This window comes from Carassius gibelio, chromosome A5 (assembly GCF_023724105.1).
Source record: "Carassius gibelio isolate Cgi1373 ecotype wild population from Czech Republic chromosome A5, carGib1.2-hapl.c, whole genome shotgun sequence".
Classification (NCBI taxonomy): Eukaryota; Metazoa; Chordata; class Actinopteri; order Cypriniformes; family Cyprinidae; genus Carassius; species Carassius gibelio.
This window is the reverse complement of record NC_068375.1, coordinates 29,268,580-29,294,696: the sequence shown is the minus strand read 5'-3', so window position 1 is coordinate 29,294,696 and position 26,117 is coordinate 29,268,580. Positions and strand designations below refer to the sequence as shown.

At 36.9% G+C, this 26,117-nt stretch overlaps 2 protein-coding genes across 3 annotated transcripts; one reads left to right on the top strand and one right to left on the bottom strand.

The window, feature by feature from the left end:
• Positions 1-10,000: 10,000 nt before the first annotated feature.
• Positions 10,001-11,705, bottom strand: LOC128010627 (uncharacterized protein C9orf85 homolog). Its single transcript, XM_052593031.1, has 4 exons — positions 11,491-11,705; positions 11,234-11,340; positions 11,019-11,132; positions 10,001-10,705 (listed from the first exon to the last, which is right to left on the bottom strand). The coding sequence occupies exons 1-4, from the start codon at positions 11,590-11,592 to the stop codon at positions 10,546-10,548; spliced, it is 483 nt and encodes a 160-aa protein (XP_052448991.1). The 5' UTR covers positions 11,593-11,705; the 3' UTR covers positions 10,001-10,545.
• A 446-nt stretch (positions 11,706-12,151) lies between these two features.
• On the top strand, positions 12,152-25,398 carry LOC128010600 (alpha/beta hydrolase domain-containing protein 17B-like). 2 transcript variants are annotated; one of them, XM_052593030.1, is made up of 4 exons: positions 12,152-12,300; positions 13,665-14,132; positions 22,659-22,838; positions 23,842-25,398. In XM_052593030.1, exons 2-4 carry the CDS (start codon positions 13,666-13,668, stop codon positions 24,059-24,061), a joined length of 867 nt encoding a protein of 288 aa, XP_052448990.1. In that variant the 5' UTR covers positions 12,152-12,300; position 13,665; the 3' UTR covers positions 24,062-25,398. The 2 variants fall into 2 exon arrangements, with proteins under 2 accessions (XP_052448990.1, XP_052448989.1); XM_052593029.1 differs by having other exon boundaries at positions 13,660-14,132.
• Positions 25,399-26,117: the final 719 nt, after the last annotated feature.

Genomic DNA, 26,117 nt, shown 5'->3' with positions numbered 1-26,117 from the left:
ATTTAACGTTACTTCTTGTTTAATGCCCAGTATAGTCTAGAAAAGGAAAGAGCAAATGGCTGTGGAGATGATGACTCCAGACATTACATTTGTTGATGCTGCTATGAGCAGCACGTATTCTTTGAGAAGGCAAGAAGTCGTTGATGAGGAGCCACCAGTGTCACAAATGAAAATCCGATGGCCAGCAATTTTCACTGAGAGACAGGTAAATTGTGTTTATTTGTTTCTGTGTGCTTTGAATTAATCAGAAAATCTTGGGCTGTGAATGTTGTGCTGTTATTAGAAAGATATGGGCAAACTTAATATCCTAAGATTATGTTGAGTTATTATTTTATTTTTTTTACTTGTTAATGTTTTAAGACTGTCCCTGAGATCTTTGTTCAATTTGTAAATGTATTTATGTTTTTATAGATCAGCAAAGAATTCACCAGGCTTGTGTCAAAGGATCTGAGCAAGTCCTTTTTGGAAGGTCTTAGATGGTCATCTCTCGAAGCTGATACAGTTATTCCTAACAAAGCGTTATGAGGACATTCCAGAAATGACTTCAATACTGGAGAGCCTTGATAAGAATGTGAGTCAATTTATTTTAAAGCAGTCTTTCTCTCCACAAAATGACAATTCTGTGATCATTTACTCACTACTCACATCATAAACCTATTGATAGTGACATCTTTTCATACAATGACTTAAGAGTAAGCATCTAAAAAGTAATATATTCAATTTCCATGTCATATTCAAAGTCTTCTGAAATCATACAATGTCTTTGTATGATGAAAACATAAAAATGTCAGTCTTTGTTTACAATGATGTTTTATTGTATTAGCTACTACATAATTATCAAGCCTCATTTGTTCTTGCCAGTCTTTTGATCAAATGGCATGACAAGAACTAATGAGGTTTGATTTTGTTGTAGTATGCTGTAGTAACATCAAAAATGATATGATCAGTTCCTTACACAAACTTTTAAAACTTTTAAAAAGGCAACATGAGTTGTCCTTTATAGATCTTAACAGCCTAGCCATTGTTCATTTTCATTGTTATGAATATGTTTGCATGTGTTTGGACTGGCATGTTGGTGAGTAAATTACTTTAATCATCTTTGGTAACCTAACCTTTAAAATAATTTAAAGTGTTGTTACAAACCCAATGGGTCTAATTCATGAAACATTCGTAAATATACGAGTAAATATCTGAGTGATTTGTGCGTAAATAGAACTTCCCGAAAACTCTTCTCCTGATTCACAAAAACTTCGTAAACGTCAGATGTGATAGTGAAATGTGTGTGTGTGTTAATGAATTCCAATCAGTCGTAAATGGGACGCGCGTGCACGCTCACTCTCAATTACCATAAATCCCGCCTATTAAATCCGACTGACAACTATATATGAGCATCATATTATGACACCAAACGAAGGATTTCAACATGTCTTCTCAAAAGCGACTGAAAAAGAAACATTTCTCAGCTGCAGAAATTTAAGTTTTATTATCAGAAGTTCATTCAAAACGCCACATTTTATTTTCAAGCGTAGCCTATTAGTGGCGTATCAGGTCCTAAAAAAGGAAGTTTGGCAGCATATTACAGATCCTATTACTGGCTCTCATAATAAAAGTTAAAAGGAAAAACCGTATGTAATTAATATATATAATATTTTTTTCAAAATGCTGTGTAAATATGTACCCGATTAAGGTGAATTAAAATGCAGCCGTATTAATGAGCAAAACGTTCAGACGTTAAACGCACTATTTACGCGTGGCTGGGAGCAGGTGTAGATTTCTTTCGTACCAACTAACATTTGGAAAATACGAACGTTTTAATGAATCCGAAAATGTACGCCAAAACCACTTTACACGCGATTTACACAAAAATTTGTTCTGCTCGTGTTTCATGAATGAGACCCAATGAATTTAAGGCAGGGGTGTCCAATCCTGCTCCTGGGGAGTTAACATCCTGCAGATTTAGCTTCAACCCAAATTAAACACACCTGAACCAGCTAAAAGCTGGTTCACACGGGAAGATTTTAAAATTGTCGGCCGATTTTCCAAACCTGAGAGACCCCACACACGGCAATAAAAAATCACGGGTCTACAGGTTCGGTCGTCAGTGTGTGGTGTGCAGCCACACGGCAATATCAACACATCACACACGAACCGATTTGACTCCCGAGCATTCCCAGGTCAGACGGGAAATCTCGCAAAATCCCTCGAGATCAAACGTGACTTTAGAGTAAACAATCATGGCGGACGAAGAGGATGCAGTGGCCATAGTTTGTGCTTTGTTTTTAACGGAAAAAAAAACATAAGAAAAACAAGAAAAGGCGATGGTCAAAGAGGTGGAGACAACGCGAGCATGGACTATACTTGCTATATCATAATATGGAGATAAGTTGTTGTTTTATCTCATAGAAATGTTGTTACGTACTACACAGATTAATAACCGTTGAAATAAACGTTCATATATTCGTTTCCATGTACTCTGGTGGACTGCAGTTGTGGATGTATGCCCATCGACTTTATTTGTATTTGTTATATTTGTTATATTATATACGCCGGCTGTTTTGATTTTGTTTCCCGGTACTCCCTCACTTGCCTCGTCACCTCGCTTTCTGATTGGCTACACGCCACAGTCCACAGGCTGCGTGATTGTTTGTCCTCGGGGGACACCACACACGAGAAGAAATCGGGCCAAATAAATCCAACATGTTGGATATCCCCGATTTGAGATCGGAGCGGTCCCGACGTTCTTGCGAGCAGAGGAGAGCAGTCTTAACACACCACACACGGCAGGAATATTTTATCAGATTATTTTACGATAATCGGAGCATCCTAAGATTGTCGGAAGGGGTGAATCGGGGCTAAAATCGGCCTAATTATCCTGCCGTGTGAACCAGCCTTAATCAAGTTGTTCAGGATCACTACAAACCTCCAGGCAGGTGTGTTGAAACAGGTTGGAGTTAAACCAACCATCTAACCCTCCAGGAGCGGAATTAGGCTGCTTTCACACTGGGCTTGTTTGCTGCGGTCCTAGCCCGAGCGCGATTGTTTCCGGCGACCCCCGCAGCTTATTACGTCATCACAAACGTGCATGACGCATGATAGAAAACAGAACGTGGGTCAATATATATATATATATTTTTTAATATGATATTACTATCATCCCTTACATGTATTATATGTAACTAAATGCATCATAATAAGCTTTAAACGCATGCGCAGGTCACATTACTTCCTGAACAAGTGCGCACCCGAGTCCGTGTTGCCTTCACATTCACCCGAACCGCGGCTCGGTTCGAGTGCAACCGAACAAAGACCACTTCCTCCAGGTAGCCATGACTACCTGGAGGAAAGCAACATGGACTCGGGTGTGCACTTGTTCAGGAAGTAATGTGACCTGCGCATGCGTTTAAAGCTTATTATGATGTATTTAGTTACATATAATACATGTAAGGGATGATAGTGTTGATGATTTACCTTGGATACGAGCGAGAGTTAGACTTCAGTGTGTTCGTGCATAGCGTGTGGAATCAGGACAACAAATTTGGAAATCCACTATCTCCTCAAAAGAGTTTGTTTGCAAGCAGCGGAAAACCACCTTATGCATCACACACACAGTAAACCTGTGTTGTTCACTCAGCTGCGCATAATAGCACTGAATTAATAAAAAAAATATATATATTGATCCACGTTCTGTTTTCTATCATGCGTCATGCACGTTTGTGATGACGTAATAACGCACCAGGGTTTGATAGAATCCAGTTCGCCGGAAACAATCGGGCTCGGAGTCCATAAGACCGCAACAAACGATCCCAGTGTGAAAGCAGCCTTAGACACTCTTGGTTAAGTGACATGAGCTGGTTACATCCACTATTAAATATTATTTTGGTGCTGAACAAAAAGGTAACAAACAACAGTTGTTGTTCCACATCACTGGTGATTTATTTACAACAAAAGTATACAAGTGTACATATTTGAAATTCATGTTTTTATTTTTCAAGACAGGGAGGGGGTGAATGGATAAATGAAAAGAAAAACAAAGGATTGAACCAATAAAGCAGGTACTTTAACCATTCTATATTTTACAGACAACAAACCAAAGAATGAGGACTGCAGCATTGCTTGGCTTGCCGTGGTATATGCGAGAGACTCCTTCTAAATTCATGAAGATATGTGAGGTAAGCTGAAACCTTTAAGGCTAAACAAGGGAAAATTTAGATCTCTTAATTTTCAGGGGTGTGGGGACTTTAAATTGTTTGTGAAATTGGTTTTAAGTAATAGTACCTTAATTTTGTTTTCATTCTGCAAAGCCCAGTGACCGTGAAGAGGATGTGATCAAGGGTGTGGTGATCGGAATCCTAGTGGTTGTGGAAAATGTGATGGAGCCTCTCCCAGAATTCTACAATGACGTTGCCCTGGTGATTGAGGAAGTGGTGATGCGTCACCTGAGTGACATACCTAATGCTTTTCTGAACCTGATGGGCCTGGTGTATGCATTAAACCTCGATAACCTAAGGAATTAAAATTCACTTTTGAAGTGATACAGCGCCTGTTCATTGGAGTTGGATCAGACTCATGCACCGCAAGAGTTCACTCTTTGAAGAGCAAGTTGCTGAGATAAGAAACTATTTTCTCCTTCTTGCTACTATTAGCACTTAAACCGTTACACTGTTTTAAATATTAAGACCATTGTTATTTTAGATTTCATTGTTTTAAGTGTAACATTGGTATTCTTGAATTGCTTTTGAAACAGACTGTTTTCTTGTTTCCTTGTCCTGCTTGACGTTTGATTGGGAATTGAAGAATTTTATTTGAAGTTGTTAAACAGCTTATAGTGAATTCTTCATGTACTCCTGTTCCTGCAATGAAAATATCTGATAGTGACAAGGAGAGTTATTTGTACTATTCTCTAAGAATGGGTCTGTGCATGAAGAAGTTTGCACATGCTTGTGTGAGCTGAATATATGTGAGGGTTTTTCTTGTGATGTTTTCATATCTTTGCAAGCTAATAGTTTTTGGGTGCAGTGCATCTGTTTAAAAAAATAAATGCTGAGAGATTCAATTTTGCAGCTGTGTTGATTTCATTTAAAAATCTGGTTCCATGTAGATATCTAGAACTTCTTGTCAAAGCAAGCAATGAAGTCTAGTAAACTCAAAATGTTAAGTTGTGATGTTGATGAAAAATTACTATTTTATGTCAATTAGACTTGGTTAATGGTTGTGAAAACATGAAAAATTAAGTTCAAACAATACGTTTTTAAGTTGACTTAACAAAAAAATCTAAATGCTTATTAATTGATACAGTACGTTGGCCCAATTTACTGCAAGTTATTTCAACAAATACATATAAGTTGAGTGAACTTAACTCCTAATGTTGGCTAAACTTAACTGAGTCAATGCAATAAGATGACTTGACCAAGTCAAGTTGTGTCAACAAATCATTTTTTACAGTGAAGTTATATGGAGCAGCAAATATGACTTTCAATGTTCATCTACTGACACACATTACAACAAGTGTAAGGAACTGGGGGCCTCTGTGGGCCACATCAACCTTTTCTTCTGAATCATTTAATGGCACTCTGTTAAAGTACTTCCATGGAACCACCCATGTTCCTGAACAAATTGTTAGAAGGTTTCTTTGCTGGAGGAGTCTAACGCAGAAAGCTGAAAAGGTGATGACAGATGCAAATGATGGTGTTAAAAAGATTTTTGCTGGTTTACAAAGCAGCCATTTACATTCTTGTAATTCAGCCAGCCTCAATGAAAATGTCAGGGTTTTTGGCAAACCCTGTCATGGTACACTATCACCATCCCACCATCATCTGCTGTCAAAAATTTGCTGGGTGTTACAGTCAGTCAATGTGTATTTTATCATCGTTTCATCGTAAAAGGAATACTGTACCATTCAAGCAGTTACACAAACCTTAAAAAAAGGATAAACTCAACAGTAGAATTAATGGATGGATTCTTTGCATGTTAGTATTCAGATTACACCATGTATCAATGCACTGTGTATTGGTTAGGGAGCTCAAGAATACCGGTAAACTGCTCTGCAGGGACAGTGAGCTAAACATTACTTCATATTTTGTTTCTGAGGTGTTGCGGTCCAACAATGTATGTGCAGTTCCCACTGATCTGTTTTACAGAAAATGTGTTTTGATAGAAGCAAATGCCAAAAACTATGTTATTCCACTCCCAAATAATATAGAGAGAGATTAAATATGAACTGACACATGAATGAGAGATATGCATATTGCTCACTGAGCCTGTTCGTGCCCTTATCTGGATGTTGTTCCTTGTTTTTCTTTTATTTTGTATGGTGCAATGGTATGGCTCTGTGGAAGCACCCTAAATTTTGTTGTACCAATGACAATAACGTCTATTCTATTCGCTTATCCTCCAAGCTTGCAAGTTGTTTGTTTTTTTTTCATAAAATGTTATGCAATACAAAGAAAACCGTCAGAAAAATACAGTTGTCATGCCTGTTCTAAATATTAACTCACAGACAGTGTTAAGTGAATTATTTTTGGTTACTGTGAAATTATGAAACTATTTAAATATCTGTTTTCTTTTTATTGACAATAAATGTGGAAAACAATCATATTGCAATTTTGTATAGCAAAAGTACACTTTTAAGTTACATATTTAATGTGATAGTAGTGCATTTATAGTATAGCATAAGCACCTACAAGTTATACTGTATTTATGAAAATCCATCTGTTAATCGCTGTGATCGCTGCATGCTTTTTCAATGCAAAACACTTCTGAATATGTGTACTATATCAATTTAATATTTAGTGTATTTAAATATACTTAAGTAGCACAATTAATTTAACCTATTGCTAATATATTGTAAACTTAATTAATTTAGGTTAACTATCTAATTACACTTAAAATAAATTTCAGTGTTAGTGTTATTTTGTATATTTATATAGTGTACTTAAATAGCACATTTGTGAATACATTTCTAACATATTTCTGTCGAAATAATTTAATTTAAACTATCTAAAAGTACACTAACAATGAACTATTATTAATGCGTTAAAAATGTACTTGTAAGAAATACAGTAATAAAACTATTCTGTGTAATTTTTCAATAGTATATCTTATTTATATGCACTAAAAATACATTTAAAATATCAATGGTATTTATTATACTTTCTTAATTACACTTAAGTACTACTTTAGTATTTTCACTAGGTGAAAATAAAGTGTACTTGAGTGCACTAAAAAACACTTAATTACAAGAAAGTAATTTGTAGTACATTCGTATTTTTTGTGCTAAAAACAACTGTAAAAACAATACATTATAAATACACTAATTAAAAGTATGTTTTAATTTAAATAGTAATTAAGTGTAATTAATAAAGTAAACTAAAAGCCTTATTTTTTTTAAATTTATTTTTAGTGCATTAAAAAATATATACTTTTGAAAAAATAGACAATAATTTTTTAGTGTATTTCTTACAAGTACATTTTAACACATTAAAAATAGTTCAATCCTAGTGTGCTTTGACAGCTATGTAAAAGTACACTGTGTTGATGATCGGTATGAAGACGTCATCGCTAGAGCGTCATCTTCATATAATATTCATATATTTTCCGTCAGAAAAATTAAATATATATTCATATCATAATATCTCGCTGAGATGCATGTCTGATATGAGATGTGTTTTTAAATAAAAACATCTGGCCCTGAAAGTGGCTTGAGTGTAGGTTTTGCACTTTGTGTGTGTGTGTGGTACTTTTCTAACTTTGGGATTAGATACTAGCTCCTTCCTGGCACTTCGGTGACATAGTAGACACGCTGAAAAAAAGTAGCAATATTTTAGGTTTTACGGATTTTACACTTATAACCATCAAAAACAGTTGGTGATTCGAAAGACACAATAAACCACAGCTCACAAGCAGATTTTCCATAGGCTGAGATACTGTAAATATAAACCTAACCTATAAACCTAACAGAGCACTCAGATCACTAGGATCAAGTCAGTTAGAAATACCAAGGGTTCACACAAAACAAGGGGAGTCCGCCTTTAGTTACTATGCTGCCCGCAGTTGGAATCGGCTTCCAGAAGGGATCAGATGTGCTAAAACACTAGTCACATTTAAATCTAGACTCAAAACGAATCTTTTTAGCTGTGCATTTATTGAATGAGCACTGTGCAATGTCTGAACTGATTGCACTATATTTTCACTGTTTACCCTCACTTATTTTATTTATATATATATATATATATATATATTTTTTTATGTAAAATCATTTTCTAACTGTTTTTAAAATGTTTTAATCATTTTAAAAGTTTTAAAATTGCTTGTTTTATTTTTTTGTTATTTTTCTTCATGATTATTTTACTTTCTTTTATGTAAAGCACTTTGAATTACCATTGTGTACGAAATGTGCTATATAAATAAACTTGCCTAAATAGTTTTCCCGATTCCAAAAATTGTATTTTACTGTAAAATTACATATCAATCAATCAATCAATCACCTTTATTTATATAGTGCTTTAAACAAAATACATTGCGCCAAAGCACTGAACAACATTCATTTGGAAAACAGTGTCTCAATAATGCAAAATGATAGTTAAAGGCAGTTTATCATTGAATTCATTGATGTCATCTCTGTTCAGTTGAAATAGTGTCTGTTTTAATTTGCAATCAAGTCAACGATATCGCTGTAGATGAAGTGACCCCAACTAAGCAAGCCAGAGGCGACAGCGGCAAGGAACCGAAACTCCATCGGTGACAGAATGGAGAAAAAAACCTTGGGAGAAACCAGGCTCAGTTGGGGGGCCAGTTCTCCTCTGACCAGACGAAACCAGTAGTTCAATTCCAGGCTGCAGCAAAGTCAGATTGTGCAGAAGAATCATCTGTTTCCTGTGGTCTTGTCCTGGTGCTCCTCTGAGACAAGGTCTTTACAGGGGATCTGTATCTGGGGCTCTAGTTGTCCTGGTCTCCGCTGTCTTTCAGGGCAGTAGAGGTCCTTTCTAGGTGCTGATCCACCATCTGGTCTGGATAAGTACTGGATCCGGGTGACTGCAGTGACCCTCTGATCTGGACACAGACTGGATCTGGTGGCCACGGTGACCTCGGAACAAGAGAGAAACAGACAAATATTAGCGTAGATGCCATTCTTCTAATGATGTAGAAAGTACGGTGTTATGTGACATATAATGTCCATTAGTTTTTTCCTGTCATCAAATTAATAGGTTTTCAATGCAGCATTTTTACAGACCTTTACTGTTAAAATCATGATAATTTTTTACATTTATTCATTTTAAAGAGGACAGCCATTAAACATATTTTCACTTTACATTTTACTTTATAAAAATAAATATATAAATCTATGGATAAAATGATTTTGATGTGTGTGGTTAAGGAGATGGTTGATTCATAATTAGCTGCATGTCAAAAATCCAGGATTAAAGGTTACAGTTCCTCAAATCTTACACAGAACAGTTTGTGTTTGGTTTTTGTGTTAGCAATCATGTTAAAAACTTCTCCAGGACTTTGCATCACAGGTGGTTCAGATGTTGCACAAAGGGTGAAAGAGATGATTATTTCCTTAATCATTACAAGAGATCTCCCTAAAAAAATAGATTGGCTATTACCATATATCATTTCTTCTGCGATCAAATGGTGATTTAACGTGTTACTATACCTTTTGTTTCAGAAAATATATTCTGCAAAAATATATTCTATGTTGCTTCCACTTTATATTAGCTGTACTTACATTAGAGAAGATTACTTGTTAGATGCAAATCTGCTTGTTGTATTGCAAACTATATTAGCAGTATATTTACATACAGTTTACTTTTTGTAAAACACTTTTCTGCTGATGTGGGATATGGTTAAGGTTAGGGATAAGTTTAGGGGTATGTGTAGATTTAAGGGTGGGTTAAAATGTGTAATTATAGCACAAAATTACATCAGTAATCACGTATTTAAAAAAAAAAAGTACACCTTAATTACATCTGTTCAATTATATCAGTTCATAATGCCGTGCAAGAGCATATTTCTAACAAAACCTGTAAAAGATTTAATCAAAATCACAGACAGCAAGACAGAAAATTGGACAAGGAAGGTGTAGAATTAACACTGAATGTAATTGAGTATTTTCTAAACAGACAGCTGTCTAAGCAATACAAAATCTGCATGTAGGTCTTTTAATAAATTGACCTGTTTCATAAGTACTTCCCATTTCAGCCCCCTGACCAAATGTGCTTCATATGATAATAAAACACGTTTAATCCACACAGCTTCTCAATAACATGAATGTTATCAAAATGGTTGTGTTGATAAAAAAAAAAAAAATCAAGACTGGGGGTTTCGGCATATGACCGTTTCAGTTCCTGCAAGATAACAGTTAGGGGTCTAGATGAAAACAAACAATAACTACAGCCAGTTGGAAAACACCTCCCGGGAGTCTTTCCCCAATTAACAGCAGGTGAACAGGTGAGTACATGTCCAATACCCAGCCTCAGGTTTCCCTAGATATGTTGTTCTTCGGTTTAGTTGTTTGCTGGTAATGCATAAAGAAAACTACATATGTCAATTTCCTTCCGCCTCTAAATCACTATCACAGTCATCGTTGCTAATGCCCACGTCATCAAAATCTTCATCCTCTTCTTCCTCCTCATCTCTTTTTTTCTGTCTTTTCTCTTTATTTGACTCGCTCGCGTTCTCTACCTCTTCTTCCTTCTTGTCAAGTCTAAAAACAAAAACCAGACAGATACACTAAAACACCTGTGAATTATAAGAACTTAATTGTTTGGTCACAGTTACAAGTTTAACACACTTCAACACATACATGACGACGTAATTTTAATTAAAGAAGTGTCTCTAATTATGCAAAGCTGATTTAATAACAGAGCAATGAAAGTGGCCAGAAATAAATTAATAAAGGTAAATTTTGCTGTAAACTTACCATTAATGCATATGTCCACAAGATGGCACACGTGCTCTTCTATTTACACATATCTGTACATGGTCAGTCTAAAGAGGCCTGAGTCTAGTCTACTTACGGAATGACAATGTCTTCCTTCTTCCCACATTTCAAACAAAGCTCCAGCTTTAGTGCACATGGCTTGCATATGATGTGATAGGCATCCTTCACTGTTTTCTGAAGACACTTCACACTAGAAAAGGCACAGAAACGACATTTAAGAAAGGGGTTTAATGTGGAGGAGTTTCTTTGCCTTTTATCAGCTGCTTTGCAGTAAATCCACCCCCATCTCACCATTTTCGTGGCTGTGTAAGGAGCTTATATTTGTTGTACTTGACTTTCCACTCTAGCACATCTTTGCAGCGCTGGCACAGACCTTCATGAACCATAGCTTTGGCTTTCTGGTAACACCATAAGGGACGATTACACACAAAAACACATGCAACAATAAGCTAAACAACGAAACAGCTATATAAACTTTAAGAAAACAAAACTGATACTATATAAAATGGAAATTAGATTCTACTCTGTTTATTTTATAAAGCGCTTACCTTAACTTGTGCGCTTGCACCATACTTGTCATTTTTGAAGGCTGTCACATTCTGGTGTTTTGGGCCTCGCGATCGGGAAACATTTCCTTTTTGAGAACTCATGTTAACACTAAAATATATGTAGTAAATAAACAGTGAGTTTTAAAACACCCGAATAAGAAACCGCGTGGCTTCACACGCTGAAGTGGCGTTTGACGCAATGCGAAAACAGCGGAAGTATATAGCAATTGGCTGCTTTTCAACTTCAAACGAAAGATTACTAACTTCACTCAACACAGCAAACGTTAAAAATGTTGAGTTGTGATATTTAATTCTTGGAAGCTCAACAAATCTATCATTATGTAGATTTACAGATCAACAGCGGTAAGATCATTAATCAATGTTATTGTGTTTTCGACAAGCGTCCGGGTGCAGCGAGGACGCGTGTGATTGGTCGGGCGTATCTATCCCTTAATCTGATTGGTCATTAGAACGTTCATTGTTGACGTTGATATCCGGCGTTCCGCAAGAAAATCAGAAGACAGCTTTTGGGCACGCACTGGTGTGAGATGAGATCACCCTTACCGAACGGATTTGATTAGAATTTTTTTGTAAATTTAATAACGTCGAGCCTGCATCAACAACTTCAGTCTTTGATCTCGTTTGATCACGAAACACTGACCACATGTTGACAAGATCGCACGGACCAGAGGCAGCTTTTGAGGGACTCTTGATCTGGCTAAGTCGACAGAGTGATCATTTAAAGGGAATCTCCTGTTCGACTCATCTGATACTGTTGACTTCACCAGATCTCGGGACCTTCTAGTAAAGGTAAGAGTATGGTTTAAATTAGCTAATTAGCTGCCTATGCTAATCAAATAGTTCACTTAAGCCTTTTTAATTAAGCTGTTACAACGACTAGACTATAGGAATTAACATGTTAACTAAGCTTAATTCAGTAATCAAACACTTCTGATTCACTTGAGGCTTGTGTCGTTCTCTGATACCTTAAAATCATGTCGTAATAACTATGTAGATCATGCTATCATATACTTAAATGTTTTATAGATGCATATGTTATTATAAACTGGTATCTAATGTTTATTTGAATATATATGTATTTGTGTACAAAGTGATTGTTTAAAACTTTTAGGGGAGAAAGAAAAAATAAAATAATAAATAAATATATATATGAAGGTGAATAAAAGAACCAGTTCTTGTACTTCCCCCATTCTTATGTTTAAATAGAAAAAAATATTATTGGAAGCCAAACATGTGAGAGACATTGTCTCCTGCTTAATGGATCTGAGGGTGGGGGTTTGATTATTATAGGTCAGATCTGGTTCTGATTCACATTGTTTTTATCACTATGGCCCACCAGATGGTTGAGAAAACTGTTAAGAGGTTAATGGTTATTTTGGTACTAAATTGGTGTGATGTCACTTACTTGGAGTCCAAAGTGAAGTGATTTCTAGACACATTTTTGGGATATTAGGAAGCGGTGATTTTTGATTTCTGATATGCTTTCCAGATTGGTAAAACACTGGATATTCCAAAGAATTCTTGACAAATTTTCTTTTAAGAATTTCTTTTTTCAGCTGCCATGACTCATAGATAAATGGATCTGATAGCACACACGTCAAAGCTATCTTAAGGGTGAAGTCTGAGAGTCATTATTAATGACATCTGGTTAGCACTAAGACAGAAACTGCCTGGTCTGCAGAACTGGGATGAATATTGAAACATTTTTGTTAATGAAATCTGTTTAGTTTCACGCCAGATACCATTTCGATTGCATTTTGTATACCATAACAGTGCACATTTAAAACTGAATTACTTGAAACTGCAGGACATAATTCAAGGACATAATTCCACTATTGTATTGGCTCTGACTAGTTCTGTTAAAAATGAGGTATTTTCAATAATGTTTTAGCTGTTAGTCCAAACAATGAAAATTGGCGGGGTTCAAAACAACACTGGACACCACTGACTTCAGTTGTATGGACAAAAAACACTGACATTTTTCAAAATATCTTTTGTGTTCCTTAGAATGTCATATAGGTTTAAAATGACATCAGGGTGAGTAAATGACAGACTTGATCCCTTTAAAACACATCTGACTTGTTTGTTTGTATTGTACTTTGTTTGCACCCCACTCATTTGCCAATCTGCTGTGTTCTTCTTCTCAAGTGAAGGATGAATCACTTGTCTTTGAGTGAGCTATGTGGCCTTTTCTGCTGTCCGCCGTGCCCGAGCAGAATAGCTTCCAAGCTGGCCTTCCTTCCACCGGAGCCCACCTACACAATGATGTGTGATGAGAGCGGCACCCGCTGGACCCTCCATCTTTCTGAGCGTGCGGATTGGCAGTACTCTGTCCGGGAGAAGGACGCCATTGAGTGCTTCATGGCCCGGACATCTAGAGGGAACCGAATCGCTTGTATGTTTGTGAGATGCTCTCCCAACGCTCGCTACACCTTATTGTTTTCCCATGGTAATGCTGTTGACTTGGGTCAGATGAGCAGCTTCTACATCGGCCTGGGCTCCCGCATCAACTGTAACGTGTTCTCCTACGACTACTCTGGCTACGGGGCAAGCTCAGGGAAGCCTTCGGAGAAGAATTTGTATGCTGATGTGGACGCTGCCTGGCATGCACTACGAACAAGGTGAGCAGTTTCTGCTTTCTGTTGGGTTTTTTATGTCTGTCCAGTCAGACTGTTTTTACTATTGTTGTTATCAGTAGTTTTTATCAGTTATGCCACAGTTTGTGTCTCTTACAACACATTTCTGAAGTCACACAGGCCTCTTACCACACTTCCAAGAGTGACTCAATATTTAGATGATTTTTTTTCTTTTTTAAATGTGTATTTACAAAGTTCTGAACATTATGTATATTACCCCGGAATGAGTAATGGCAGTTCCATAAGATAACTAGTTTAGTAATATTGACTTGGTGACTTGTATATGAAAAAAGTTTACAGACAATTTTAACAGACAATTTTAAATTTTAATATTTATTTAAAAATATATGATTTCTTTCCCTGTGAGGGCAAAGTTGAATTTTTAGCAGCTATTACTACAGTCTTCAGTGTCACGTGAAAAACATTTCTTAATATTATCTAGCTTTTTTGTTTTGCTGAGTAATATCTGTGGAAACTGATTTTTTTTTTTCAGGATTCCTTGAACTATAGAAAGTTATAAAGAACAGCATTTATATGATTTTTTTTTTGTAACATTAGAAAAAAAATACTTTTGATCAGATTAATGTATCCTTGCTTTATAGAAGAACTTTTAAATTGTAGTATATGTGTGATATATTTTCAGTGAAGTGCTTTATTTGCTGCTAGACAGCTGTGCTATAAAAATGGTGACAGTTTCTTTCCATTTAAAGCCACGGCTTGCATTGTTGTTGTTGTTTTTTTTTTGAGTGTGTAGTTTTTAAGATGCAGTGTAAAGATAATTGTAGCCCCACTTTTAAAAACTTTGAGACACTACATTTTTTTCCATTGCATACCACCTAGATGTTTTTGAACTCAAGAATCTGCTCCTTTATGGTTGGTTCTCACAGAATGTGCTTTCATATTCCACTGTACGTTTTTATTTATTTTTCTTTGTAAACAACATGCAAATCATGGACACCTTTGAGTGCTGTGCCACATCTCGCTGGTTTTTCAGCATTCATGTCTTGTCAACTTAAAAGATGTTCGATTCCTAAAAAATGCTTCTGGAGACCCTGTGCTCTTTTCCATTTTCAATCCTGTATCTTTTTAATAACAAGAAAGTGTTTTATGTGAATAGTGCTTAGTGTGAATCAGAGTGAATTATATGGCCAACCACCAAAAACATGTCGTTTTCCACATATACAACCCACCCAATTTTTTTATGGATCTGTAAAATAGATTACTCTTCTTCTGGTCTAGTCAGTGTTGATGTTTGTTCTTCGGGCCAGGCTTCAAATGTTTTACATTTGTATGGTCTCTTTGGTATCTGTTGTGCCTTTTGTCTTTGTGGATCCCTTGCGGTATATATTTAAAATTGCCTCCTACCTCTTAGACCCCATCCAAATGTCCTGTGCATCTTTTAAATGCTTACAGGATGAAAATTGTGCCTCTCACAATGTCAGTGTTTTAGTTTTAGCACGTGTATTAGCACTTGGTCTACTTCAGACTGCGGTTGTGTTTAGATTTTGTGAAGTGGCGTTTTAATTTCCATGTAGTTAAGGGAAGCACACACACTCCAACTGAAATGCTTTTTTTCCCTTCTTCAGTGGCAGCTGGGTATGTGACACTGTGGACCTAGAGAAACTCTCAAGGCCATGCAAGCTTTATCATGTGCCCCAGATTCTTATGTCTTTCTGTGTCCTCTGTGGTTGTTGGTCATGTGAATTTAGTTCTGTATATTGTGTATACTTCAATGCTGCAAGATGTTGCAGCATTGTCGTTCATGTAAGAGAGAAAACACATACAAAAAGGCTTTGTGCCTGGAACCACATGAATGTTTTGGGAATGTCTGTAAAACAGCCATGTGCCTGTGTTGCTGCTGCGCCCATGTTTGTGTGCATGCATGCATGAGGAACAGCTGATGCTCTTGAACCCAGTCCACACTGTTTGACATGTCATATCCCCGAGGGTCAGGTTGTACCTCATGAAGCAGACCCACGCTGTTCTTCTGGTCACTTTCAATGTTCCCACACTTTGACACATCAGGCCCGATCATCCCACTCAAGCACACGATTCAGAGGAAAGTGTTGATAAACCCATCCATCTGCCACTCTGAAGAATTTAACTTTTGCTGTTTTCAACTCTAATCATTTGTATGTTTGTGTAAGGTGTTTTGAAAAAGGAGTAGGATTAAGTAAGCCGGCCCATTCAAATCTTCTCTTATTCCTGTAAAACAGTGGCTCCTGCTGGGATTTTTGTTTTCTTTATTCATAGAAACATTTTTGTCCTTTTCAAGAAAATGCTTGATCGTCCGCCATTGTGTGCAGTGCTTTTCCCACCATTGCTGGAGGATAATCAGGATTTTAATCTCATTCTGTCTGAGCTGGTCTGCACTGCCTGCTTTTTTTTATTAAATCATCCTCAAAAAGAGGATTGAAGAATCTTGAGAATCCTGTTTAGAGGAAGAAAAATTATCCTATGAAATCTAGCCTATGAAATATCCTAACAGTCAAATATGATACCATGTCTTCTAATCTCTTAATTAATGTTCAGCAGTGGCGTGAGAGTCTTTTTAAAAACAAATGGATAAGAAGGAAAATTGTGAAATGAATGCTTTGAAATTGAAATGTTTTGCTACAATATAGCATTTTCACAGGCACACTTTTCTGTGTGATTTGTGTGAGCTGTTTGGGTTTTCATCTGCTTTTCAGGTTTTGATGGGTTAAACTTCACTCAGAAATATAATCCTCCGAACAGCTAGCATGTAGAGCACCTGCCTTTAGGTGTCTGGAAATTCTCCATCTGATCTCAATAGGCGAGAGTGCTTATCAGACCATGCTGATTGACTCGGCGAGGCGTGCAACAAAGCTTTTTTTCTCTTCCCTTTGTTGAGTGGCCAGTGAAGTATGATTTGCAATCACAAAAAGCAGCTGTTACATCAGGTAGAAAGATCCCAGTTTCGATTGTGTCCTTTGTGTTTACTTTTACTTTAGACCTGTTCACTCTGTCTGGGTTTATTTTGTGATTTTATGTAAGATTAACTGTACATTTATTCTAAAATTACACATAGTTGTTTTGGACCAGGGCTGGAACTGGACTCTTTAGGTAGGTAGATCCATCCCTACTGTACAGTATAGAAAATTAGTTGTCACAATGATTAGTTGCAACTTGCAGTTCACTTGGTGATTATTATTCTCATTTATTAGTTTTCAGAGGGGACTTGGTTCTAAATATGGGTTGTTGAATGGATTTTGAGATGTGGGCGTTGCATGCAAGCAATTGTGGGGGAACTAAATGATTGGAGAAGTCCAGCATATGTAATTTTACTGGACGATAAGGTTATGACATTTTGATTTAAAGATAAAGAACTACATTTACAAAATTGATAGGATAAATATTTATCTCATTCCAACTTCACAGAGATGGTTTTAGATGATGATCAGACTCAAGTGAAAACAATTAAATATTCAATACCAATAAATATTAGGGTACAAATATTTTATAAACCCATGGATATTTACCAATCAAGCTTCGTTTTTGTCAGTCCACAGTCAGCGCAGTCCCTGTTAAAGGCAAAATGCCTTGTTAAACTACACTAATCGAGAATCAGGATGGTTTGTATCTTATGTTATCTTAGTGTAGGGCAGCCACACCTTTGTCTGCTCAGCCAGGTGAGTCAGTGTTGAAAAATCAGGTGGGGCTGACACACACACACGCACGCAAAGATCTGTTAAGCATTTACAAGAAAAGTGGATGGCACGGTGAACTCCAGTGCAATGCTATGGCATAGCCTGAAGGACTTGACTTGGGCCAGGTTCATATTGGAGGGGTTGGTCTGGATACGACCATCTGTTATCACAGCTAGTCAAAATTATACCAAACAGAACCATCTGGTTTTGTCTTCAAAACAGCAAAATGGTGGTGATATGTATTGTCTTCCACATTCAAAAGTCTGAGACCGTTCCAGTAGAAGGAAGAAGCCAGGGAAAGGCCTTTGTTTTCCTCCTCCAAAAATGATGAGTGTGATGTCATAAAGGAAAGGCCATGACAGCCAGCAGTAGCAGCTGTACTGAAAGAGATCCTGTGCCCCACTTCCTCATGAAGTCACATAATGACAATTGTGCTCATGAGTATTTTTGGGCTGAGAGCTAAAAGCATCTCAATCAAGAAGCTTGTGGGAATTCGGTGTCAGTTTTTCATGGAGCGCAGCTCCCTCTGAGAGGTGAGGGGGGCGGAGCCAGCAGCCAGTTCTCCAAGTCAAATATTGATTGGTTGCCTAGCAACTGATTCCCAGTGAGCCCTGGAAGGACAGGCCTGACTGCAGTCATAGCAACATCGTTTACCCAGGAAGTGACATGGCCAGTTTTTTCATCACACTAGAGTTGTTCTCAGCCAGCTGCTTTGTTAACTTATTAAAGGTAATCTGGTACATGTTTTTTTTTTAAACCCCATGTTGGCATGGGGAAAAAGTGTTGTTTTGATTTTCTTACCTTTATAGCCTTCATACTGAAATGGCAGCTTGAAATGAATGAAAATAAGATGTGATTGGTGGGGTGGCTCTTCAATATGTGTTTATTAGCACAATCATTAGGTCTTTGGTGAGGCCCTACCATCCCTTTCTGAATCTGACTGGATAAAGTAATTCCACAAACCATCAACGTTCTCCTGGATCTGAAAGCACCAGGTCCTTTTGGAATCCTGAAGATGTACTTTAAAAAAAAAACATGTTGGAGGTTAACCACCACTGTCAAATTAATGAGTACATAAATCACTCAAGATATGTATATCATTTTTAAAATGTCTCAAAAAAGGTCTTAAAGACCAGTTTTTAAAATTTTTGGGTTTAAAGTTTTTTTTTTTTGCAATTTGGCGATGACGTCACATTGTGGAGAAGTGAAGGAAAGGTAGCCTCAGTCTAGTATTAGGACTATGGCGACTGACTGGGATCAGGAAGAGGTGGCAAGAGCCAACATGTATGATGGCCCACAGCCGTATAATTTTGAACCTGCCAGACTTAAGAGGGCAAATGAGGAATTACCAAGAACTAATGGCCGTCAAAGCCAATTAAATGCATGGGTGGAAGAGAATGAGTGGAGAGTTGGTGAAGTGAGCACTGAGCACTGGAGCTAGTCTACGTCAGCAGTGCACAATAACGACACGTGTGTGTATATATATATATATATATATATATATATATATATGTCACGGGAGGAGCACAAGACAGACACAGTGGCGGGGTAGGGGATGGACGGCCCGGCATCCTGGCCCGTCGGCCGTGTAAACGGGTGCGGTTCTCCTCCGGATCGTGGGTCCGGCAGCTGACGTCTCTTGTGGCGCGGGAGTCCCTCAACGCACCCTTTCTGGACCCACGAGGACACCAGCGTGCATGCACGGGGGAAGAGACCGGTCTCCTGAGGAGAGGTGCGTTGGGCTTTTAAACAGCGGCGGTGATGAGGCTCCATTTCCTTCAGGTGTGCCCCATCACACGCCACCAGCCCTGACTCATCCAGCGCCCCTCCTCTCACACACCCACTCCAGTCGGGAGCCCGGTGAAGGGCGGCGATCAGGAGGAGGCAGTTGACTCACTATATATATATATATATATATATATATATATATATATATAACTATTTTACTGTCATTGAATAGCACAGAGTGAAAAATCTACGTTTTCTTTATATCTAGTGGCAGTGATCATGACATTAATTCAGATAAGTACCGGTAACATTTGTCATAGTGTCGTAGTACTGGTAAACTTTGTCATCTAGAAATAGAAGGCATCATGCTAACTATGTGGGCGTTTCTAAGCGTTTATCTCTTCCTCCAGTGAAAATGTTGTTGCACACGTAGCCGCGTGTGTGTCGCTGTGTTTGGCAGGTGTTTGTGTGGGCGGTGCTGTCCCATGGAAACTGCGTTGGAAAGCTTGTGCTGTAGGGAATTGAGTGCGTTTTGGTCGCTATTGGTTGATATCTATCAATCTTCCTGTCTGTCTATCTATCTAGTCTATCTATCTATGTATTTATCTATAATCTGCGCTATCTGAATACTCTCGTCTACTACTCGTCTCTCTAGTCCAGGGGTAGGCAAGTTCGGTCCTAGAGAGCCGCAGACCTGCAGAGTTCAGCTTCAACCCTAATCAAACACACCTGAACAAGCTCATCAATCCATTCAGGATTACTAAGGTACAGGCAGGTGAGTTGTTGTGTTTTTTTTTTTTTCAGGGTTGGAGCTGAACTGTGCAGGACTGCAGCTCTCTAGGACCGATCTTGCCTACCCCTGCTCTAGTCACTCTCAATGCTCTCAAGGCGGGCTTTGGTAAATTCTCTCCCCAAGGTGACGTAATACAATGCATTGTGGGGGAAAGGAGAATCGTTGCAAACCGCTGTAAGATAGTACCTACTTTTTCGTATTATATTCCGTTTTGTGATACCCAACAACATAAAATACAATGGATAACAGTTTAAATGTTTATTACCAACAAACAAATGGTACAAGTTCGTTGAAAATTGAACCCTGCTACACGGCCTTTAAGGGATAGGTTTGTCTTTTAAAATGTGGTCATTATTGACTGACAAGCTCTGAAAAAAGACATATACTATAATATAAGTATCTCTTCAAGTCAATAAGTTTGTGTGAAGAACAGTCTTAATGTGTTAACACACAGTTAATGTACCAAATGTACTGGACTGAAAAAGTAAATGATACATTTAGTTCTGGACTCGTTTCCGTCTCTTGTACAGAACTGAACATAGCTCCTGAGATGGGAAGAACCAGGTACAAGTTTCATAGGGCAGTGTTGACTATTATTCAAATGAACCGCACTAACAGAGCAGTCGCACTAGAGTTAATTTTAATTGAACCAAATCTCCCAAGTGTGATGTCATCCTGAGACATTGTGCACTTATAGTGGGTCAAATTTGGGTCTTTCCCTCACACAATCTGTTTTACGACTTTTGGAGACTTAAAAATAGTGCTATAGAACTTTCTTTTATTTCTTTTTATGTATTTTATTTAAACGTGTCAGGCTGCCAATGCCAAGAGCTGCGTAACCATTCTTAAACTTTTACTTGTTCATTAGAAAATAACAGAATGTCAGAGTTGGTCACTTCTCTTTTCTTTCATTTTTGAACATCCTTTCTGCCATTCTCCAAAACACATTCCACCTTCTCTCACATGACCACACAGAGTAATGTAGAAGCATGTGATGTTGTTTTTTTTATTTTATTTTGTGTATTGGTCTCAGTGGCTCATTGTGAGTGGCATGATTGTACAGGCAACTGAATGGATGAAGTGGACTTCATAATGCTACATGTGAGGTCCTCTTGTGATCAGATGTAAATAATTATATCTATTTTGGTCACACTGCTCCAGTTTTCATTCAACTTCAAACCAGTTCAGTGACCTTCTGTTTGCCACCAGTACAGCAGTCAAGTGTGCACTAGACTATTGGATCATGTGCTTTAAAAAGGCATGGAATGTTCACACAGCGCTCACTATAGGAAAACTAACCTAAATGTTTCCAGAGCTCTATTAGATATAGTCACATTGCCATTTGATAATTTAATTACAAATGTTCCTGCTAGCATCACTGAACATGAGAACTGAAACTTAGTTTCTTCTCACTGGATTCCTTGAAACCGTCTGTGCTTTACAGCTTGTTACTACAGACAGTAAGAATGTTATTTATTTATTTTTTCGTAGTCATGTCAAGTCAAGTCAAGTCAAGTCAAGTCAATTTATTTATAGAGCACAACATTAACTCAACCACTTTTTATCCAAGGTGCTTTGCAATAAAAGGTTACCTAAAAAGCAACAGAGATCAAATATTAAAGGGGAAAGAGATAAAACATAAAATAAAATATAAATATGTATCTAAAAAAAAAACATCAAAAGTTTTGTACATAGCATCACTCAAAAGCAAGGGTGTAAAAATGAGTCTTTAAGTTTTAGTTTATAAACACAAACTTAGCATATTTGGTTTTGAGTTTATTTTTAAATTAATTATTAGATATGTATGTAAAAATAACTATCTACAGAAAATCTGCAATATTTTTTATTGTTATTTAATTATTCTGTATTTTATTTTTATATCTAAAAATAAATGAGTATAGGAGTTTTTTCCCCCCTTTTCTTTTAGGTGAGCTTCCCCTTTAAGCAATCACTTGATGAAATGTAATAAAACAGACTTTAGATCTCAAGCAGCTGGACTTGCAGGGAAGGTTTGATTAATGACTCTGTTCTAGTATCTGCTCTTAAATTTTGGCTCACACCCATGCTTTTTTGTAAAAGCAATAATACTTGGAGTAAGGCATGTCATACAGTTGAGGTTATGTAATATATATGAACAGAGTTTCAAAAGATTTAGTCATTCATGTTAACCCACGAAACACCACTTCCCAGTTTGTCTGGTTCTGAAAGCATGTTAAACAAAACAACCGGTACCTTTGATATATGATAATTGTGTTCTGGTTGCAGCATCATCTGAGAGTGTGTAGGTGTGTATGAACTCATCATTTGAATGTGGTGTTCTAGGTATGGAATCAGGCCAGAGAATGTGATCATTTATGGCCAGAGCATCGGTACGGTCCCTTCAGTGGATCTGGCCTCTCGGTATGAGAGCGCTGCTGTCATCCTTCACTCCCCTCTGACCTCAGGCATGCGGGTGGCTTTTCCTGATACCAAGAAGACGTACTGCTTCGATGCATTCCCCAAGTGAGTATCTCTTTTACCTTAAACATTACTTATTTTCCTGTTTTCTCATGTTTACCACAGTCACATTCTTTGCCCTAATTCTCTTAGTAACTCATACCAATATTGTTCATTTACACGTTTTGCTCTGAGCAGCCATATTGCAGAGAAGGCACCTGGCTCGTTCATCCGTTTTCTGCCCATTAGGCATTGTTGTTATTGTGTGCCCTCTAGTGACAAATCTTTTCTAACAAGTATTTCAGTGTTTATTTTATCTATGCACTACAATTTAAAGTTTTTAAAATAAATGAATACTTCAACAGGATTATTCAACAGGATGCATTCAGTTGGAAAAATCAAAAGTAACAAACTTTTATATTATTATAAAAAAAAAATCTCTTTTTAACATTGATATTAATAAGAATTTTCTCTTGACGGTTGTTGAAAATTTGACTGTGCCATCATAGGAATAAATTACATTTTAAAATGTATGAAAATTGCAAACAATTATTTTAATAATAGTTTTACAATATTATTATTTTACTGTATTTTTTTTTTAATTTTAAATTTTTTTATTAAGCCTTGGTGAGCATAAAGGTCTTCTTTCAAAAACAATTAAAGAATCTTAACAACAAACTTTTGAATGGTAGTGTATGCATTATTACTATTATTATTATTATTATAACATTTTGCAAACTGAAAAGCAGATAAATGCAATATCCAAATTATAATGAACCAAAAAGGTACAAGTTTCATACAGATACTAAGGTAAAAATCTTATGAAATCATTCAGAAACACAAAGAATGTGTACTTTAGTTGCCCCCCCTCCTTGTCTTTAATGGAAAAAAAGTGATCTATCTGGAGAAAAATACTCGACATTCAAAAAAGCCCTTGCATATCTAAGGTTTTTTTTTATTATTACTTGGTCTCATGTAGAAATTCATTTACAGATTACATTAAGTTAAACAACATTGTACTAAAGAACACTCTACTCATGTGTTTTTATATATATTTTTTCCCCTTCAGCATTGATAAAATCTCTAAAGTCACCTCTCCGGTGCTGGTGATCCATGGTACGGAGGATGAGGTGATTGATTTCTCTCATGGGCTGGCCCTGTACGAACGTTGCCAGCGGCCGGTGGAGCCGCTGTGGGTGGAGGGTGCGGGACACAATGACGTAGAGCTGTATGGACAGTACCTGGAGCGCTTGAAACAGTTTGTGGCTCACGAACTTGTAAACTTTTAGATGGACCTCAAGATCAGGATTCCCCTTACTTGATGAACATACCCCTGGTGCCCAGCAGGCGACTGTGAACTTGACAGCGGTTTTCTTTTTTTAAAATTATTATTCTAATTAAGTTGCACTTTTCCATGCTATAGAGAAAATAGGAGATGTGTCTTTACTGCCTTTCTTAGGGGTGTGTTTGTGTAACTGTACTTCTACAGGCTCAGATGTTTTGGTGACCCCACCTCTGTATCTTGATGCTATGTCCTAAAGAATCAACCCATTCCACTGAAGTCCAGTTTTTGTTTTGCTGTATGCTTGTGATCATATACACAATGGGGTACTGTACAAATGCAACATTCTGGCACAAATAATTGCCATACAGGAGATGCCATTATAATATATTAAACTTTGATATATTACTTTGTACATGTTTCTAAAACATGCCTGCTTAAGCACAATGTGTGCAATCTGTATGAGATCTTGGTATGTTTATTTTTATTCATGTCAAATACTCTGTTTTTCTCTTAAGTGTATTCTTTAAAACAATGCTGGACAATATGACAGTTTTAACTTTCAAATGAACCAATAAATAGACTTTTCAAAATAAAGAAACACTATACTTGTGGCTTACAATAGCTCAAAGTAAACACACACCTGCTCAAATAGAGTAATGGTGATATTAGTAACAGTCCATTTGTTATCTGCTTGTTGCACATTTTGAATGGAAATCCATCAGACCTCTTGGCTATACATTACTGAACTTAACTCTTGTTTCTGTTTGGAGTCATTTCTTTGCCATTTTGTCAAAAATTATTTATACCATCTTGTGTATCATATGAAATGTACATAACTTTTTGTTGTTGTCTTGGGCCATGATAAGGCTGTTTCTTTGGACTGCTGCTTAATTTAGGCAGCGACATTTAGTTTCTCTTTAGAGATCCACTGGACACAGTGATAAGAGTTAATGTGATTGAATGTCTGTATATGGAAAATGAATGATGCTCTAACGTAGATTATACAGTAATGCTTCTCAAATGTAAAAGAGAACTGTCACCCTGTTCCACACTTTGTAAATAACATTTATTTGAATGTTTCTCATTTTTTTCTCTGTACTATAAAACTGGTGATAATTTTGTTATTACCATTGTAAATTGATTTATTATTATATTATGTATGGCACAGAATAGATTTTAACTGGTCAGACTGAAGCACAAACTGATGTGCCTCAGCTTTTCCAGACATATTGTTTTTCTGTTTTTGTAAGCACCCATTGTAAAGGAAAATTGCTATAAAGTATGTAATTATGATCTTTAATAGTAAATAAATGTATTATTATAATGCTGTTGTAATTTAAAGCGACCTCTTGTGGTCATAAATCAGCAACATTTTCTTTCAGAATTATGTTTTTAATCAAAACACCCAAAGTTTACAGTCCCATTTGTTTAGGAATCATGGTGGTTTGTGTTAGGATCACGGTGTAATCTTTAAGTTTAATTTATATGATTGGAATTTGATAATCTTGGAAAATCTCAGTTTTTTTTCTCATCTTTCAGGGAGACATGCATTTGCATGAATTGCTGATCCTTACCTTTCATATGTATTCTCTTTTCAAGACCATTTTAGCTGTGCAGAGGTCAGCGGCACCTCCTGGGTTCAGTGACCATTAAAGCCTGGGGCTTTGAACATGAAGTCAGGAACACGTGATCCATTTTTTTTAGGATGAGGTAATGTTTAAAGACAAGGCACTTAAATGGATTGTAAAGATGAGAACCGAAAACAAGACAAGACAATAAAGATGTGTTTCCATATAGATACTTTTTTTTATAAAATGTCACCAAAACATTTAAGGTTATTGATGTTGTTAAATGGTTATGGATGTTATAGTGAGAATTAGGCTACATATTGTCATCATGTATTTTGAACCGTTCCCAGCTCCCTGCTACTGTCAATTCACGAACCAGTACAGAATCTAACAATATTAGATTTATTTTTATTTTATTTATTTTTTAACTGCCTCTGCAGCCTGCATGTCCTGCGCACACCCGCGGACCCTGTTGGACATCACTAATGCTCA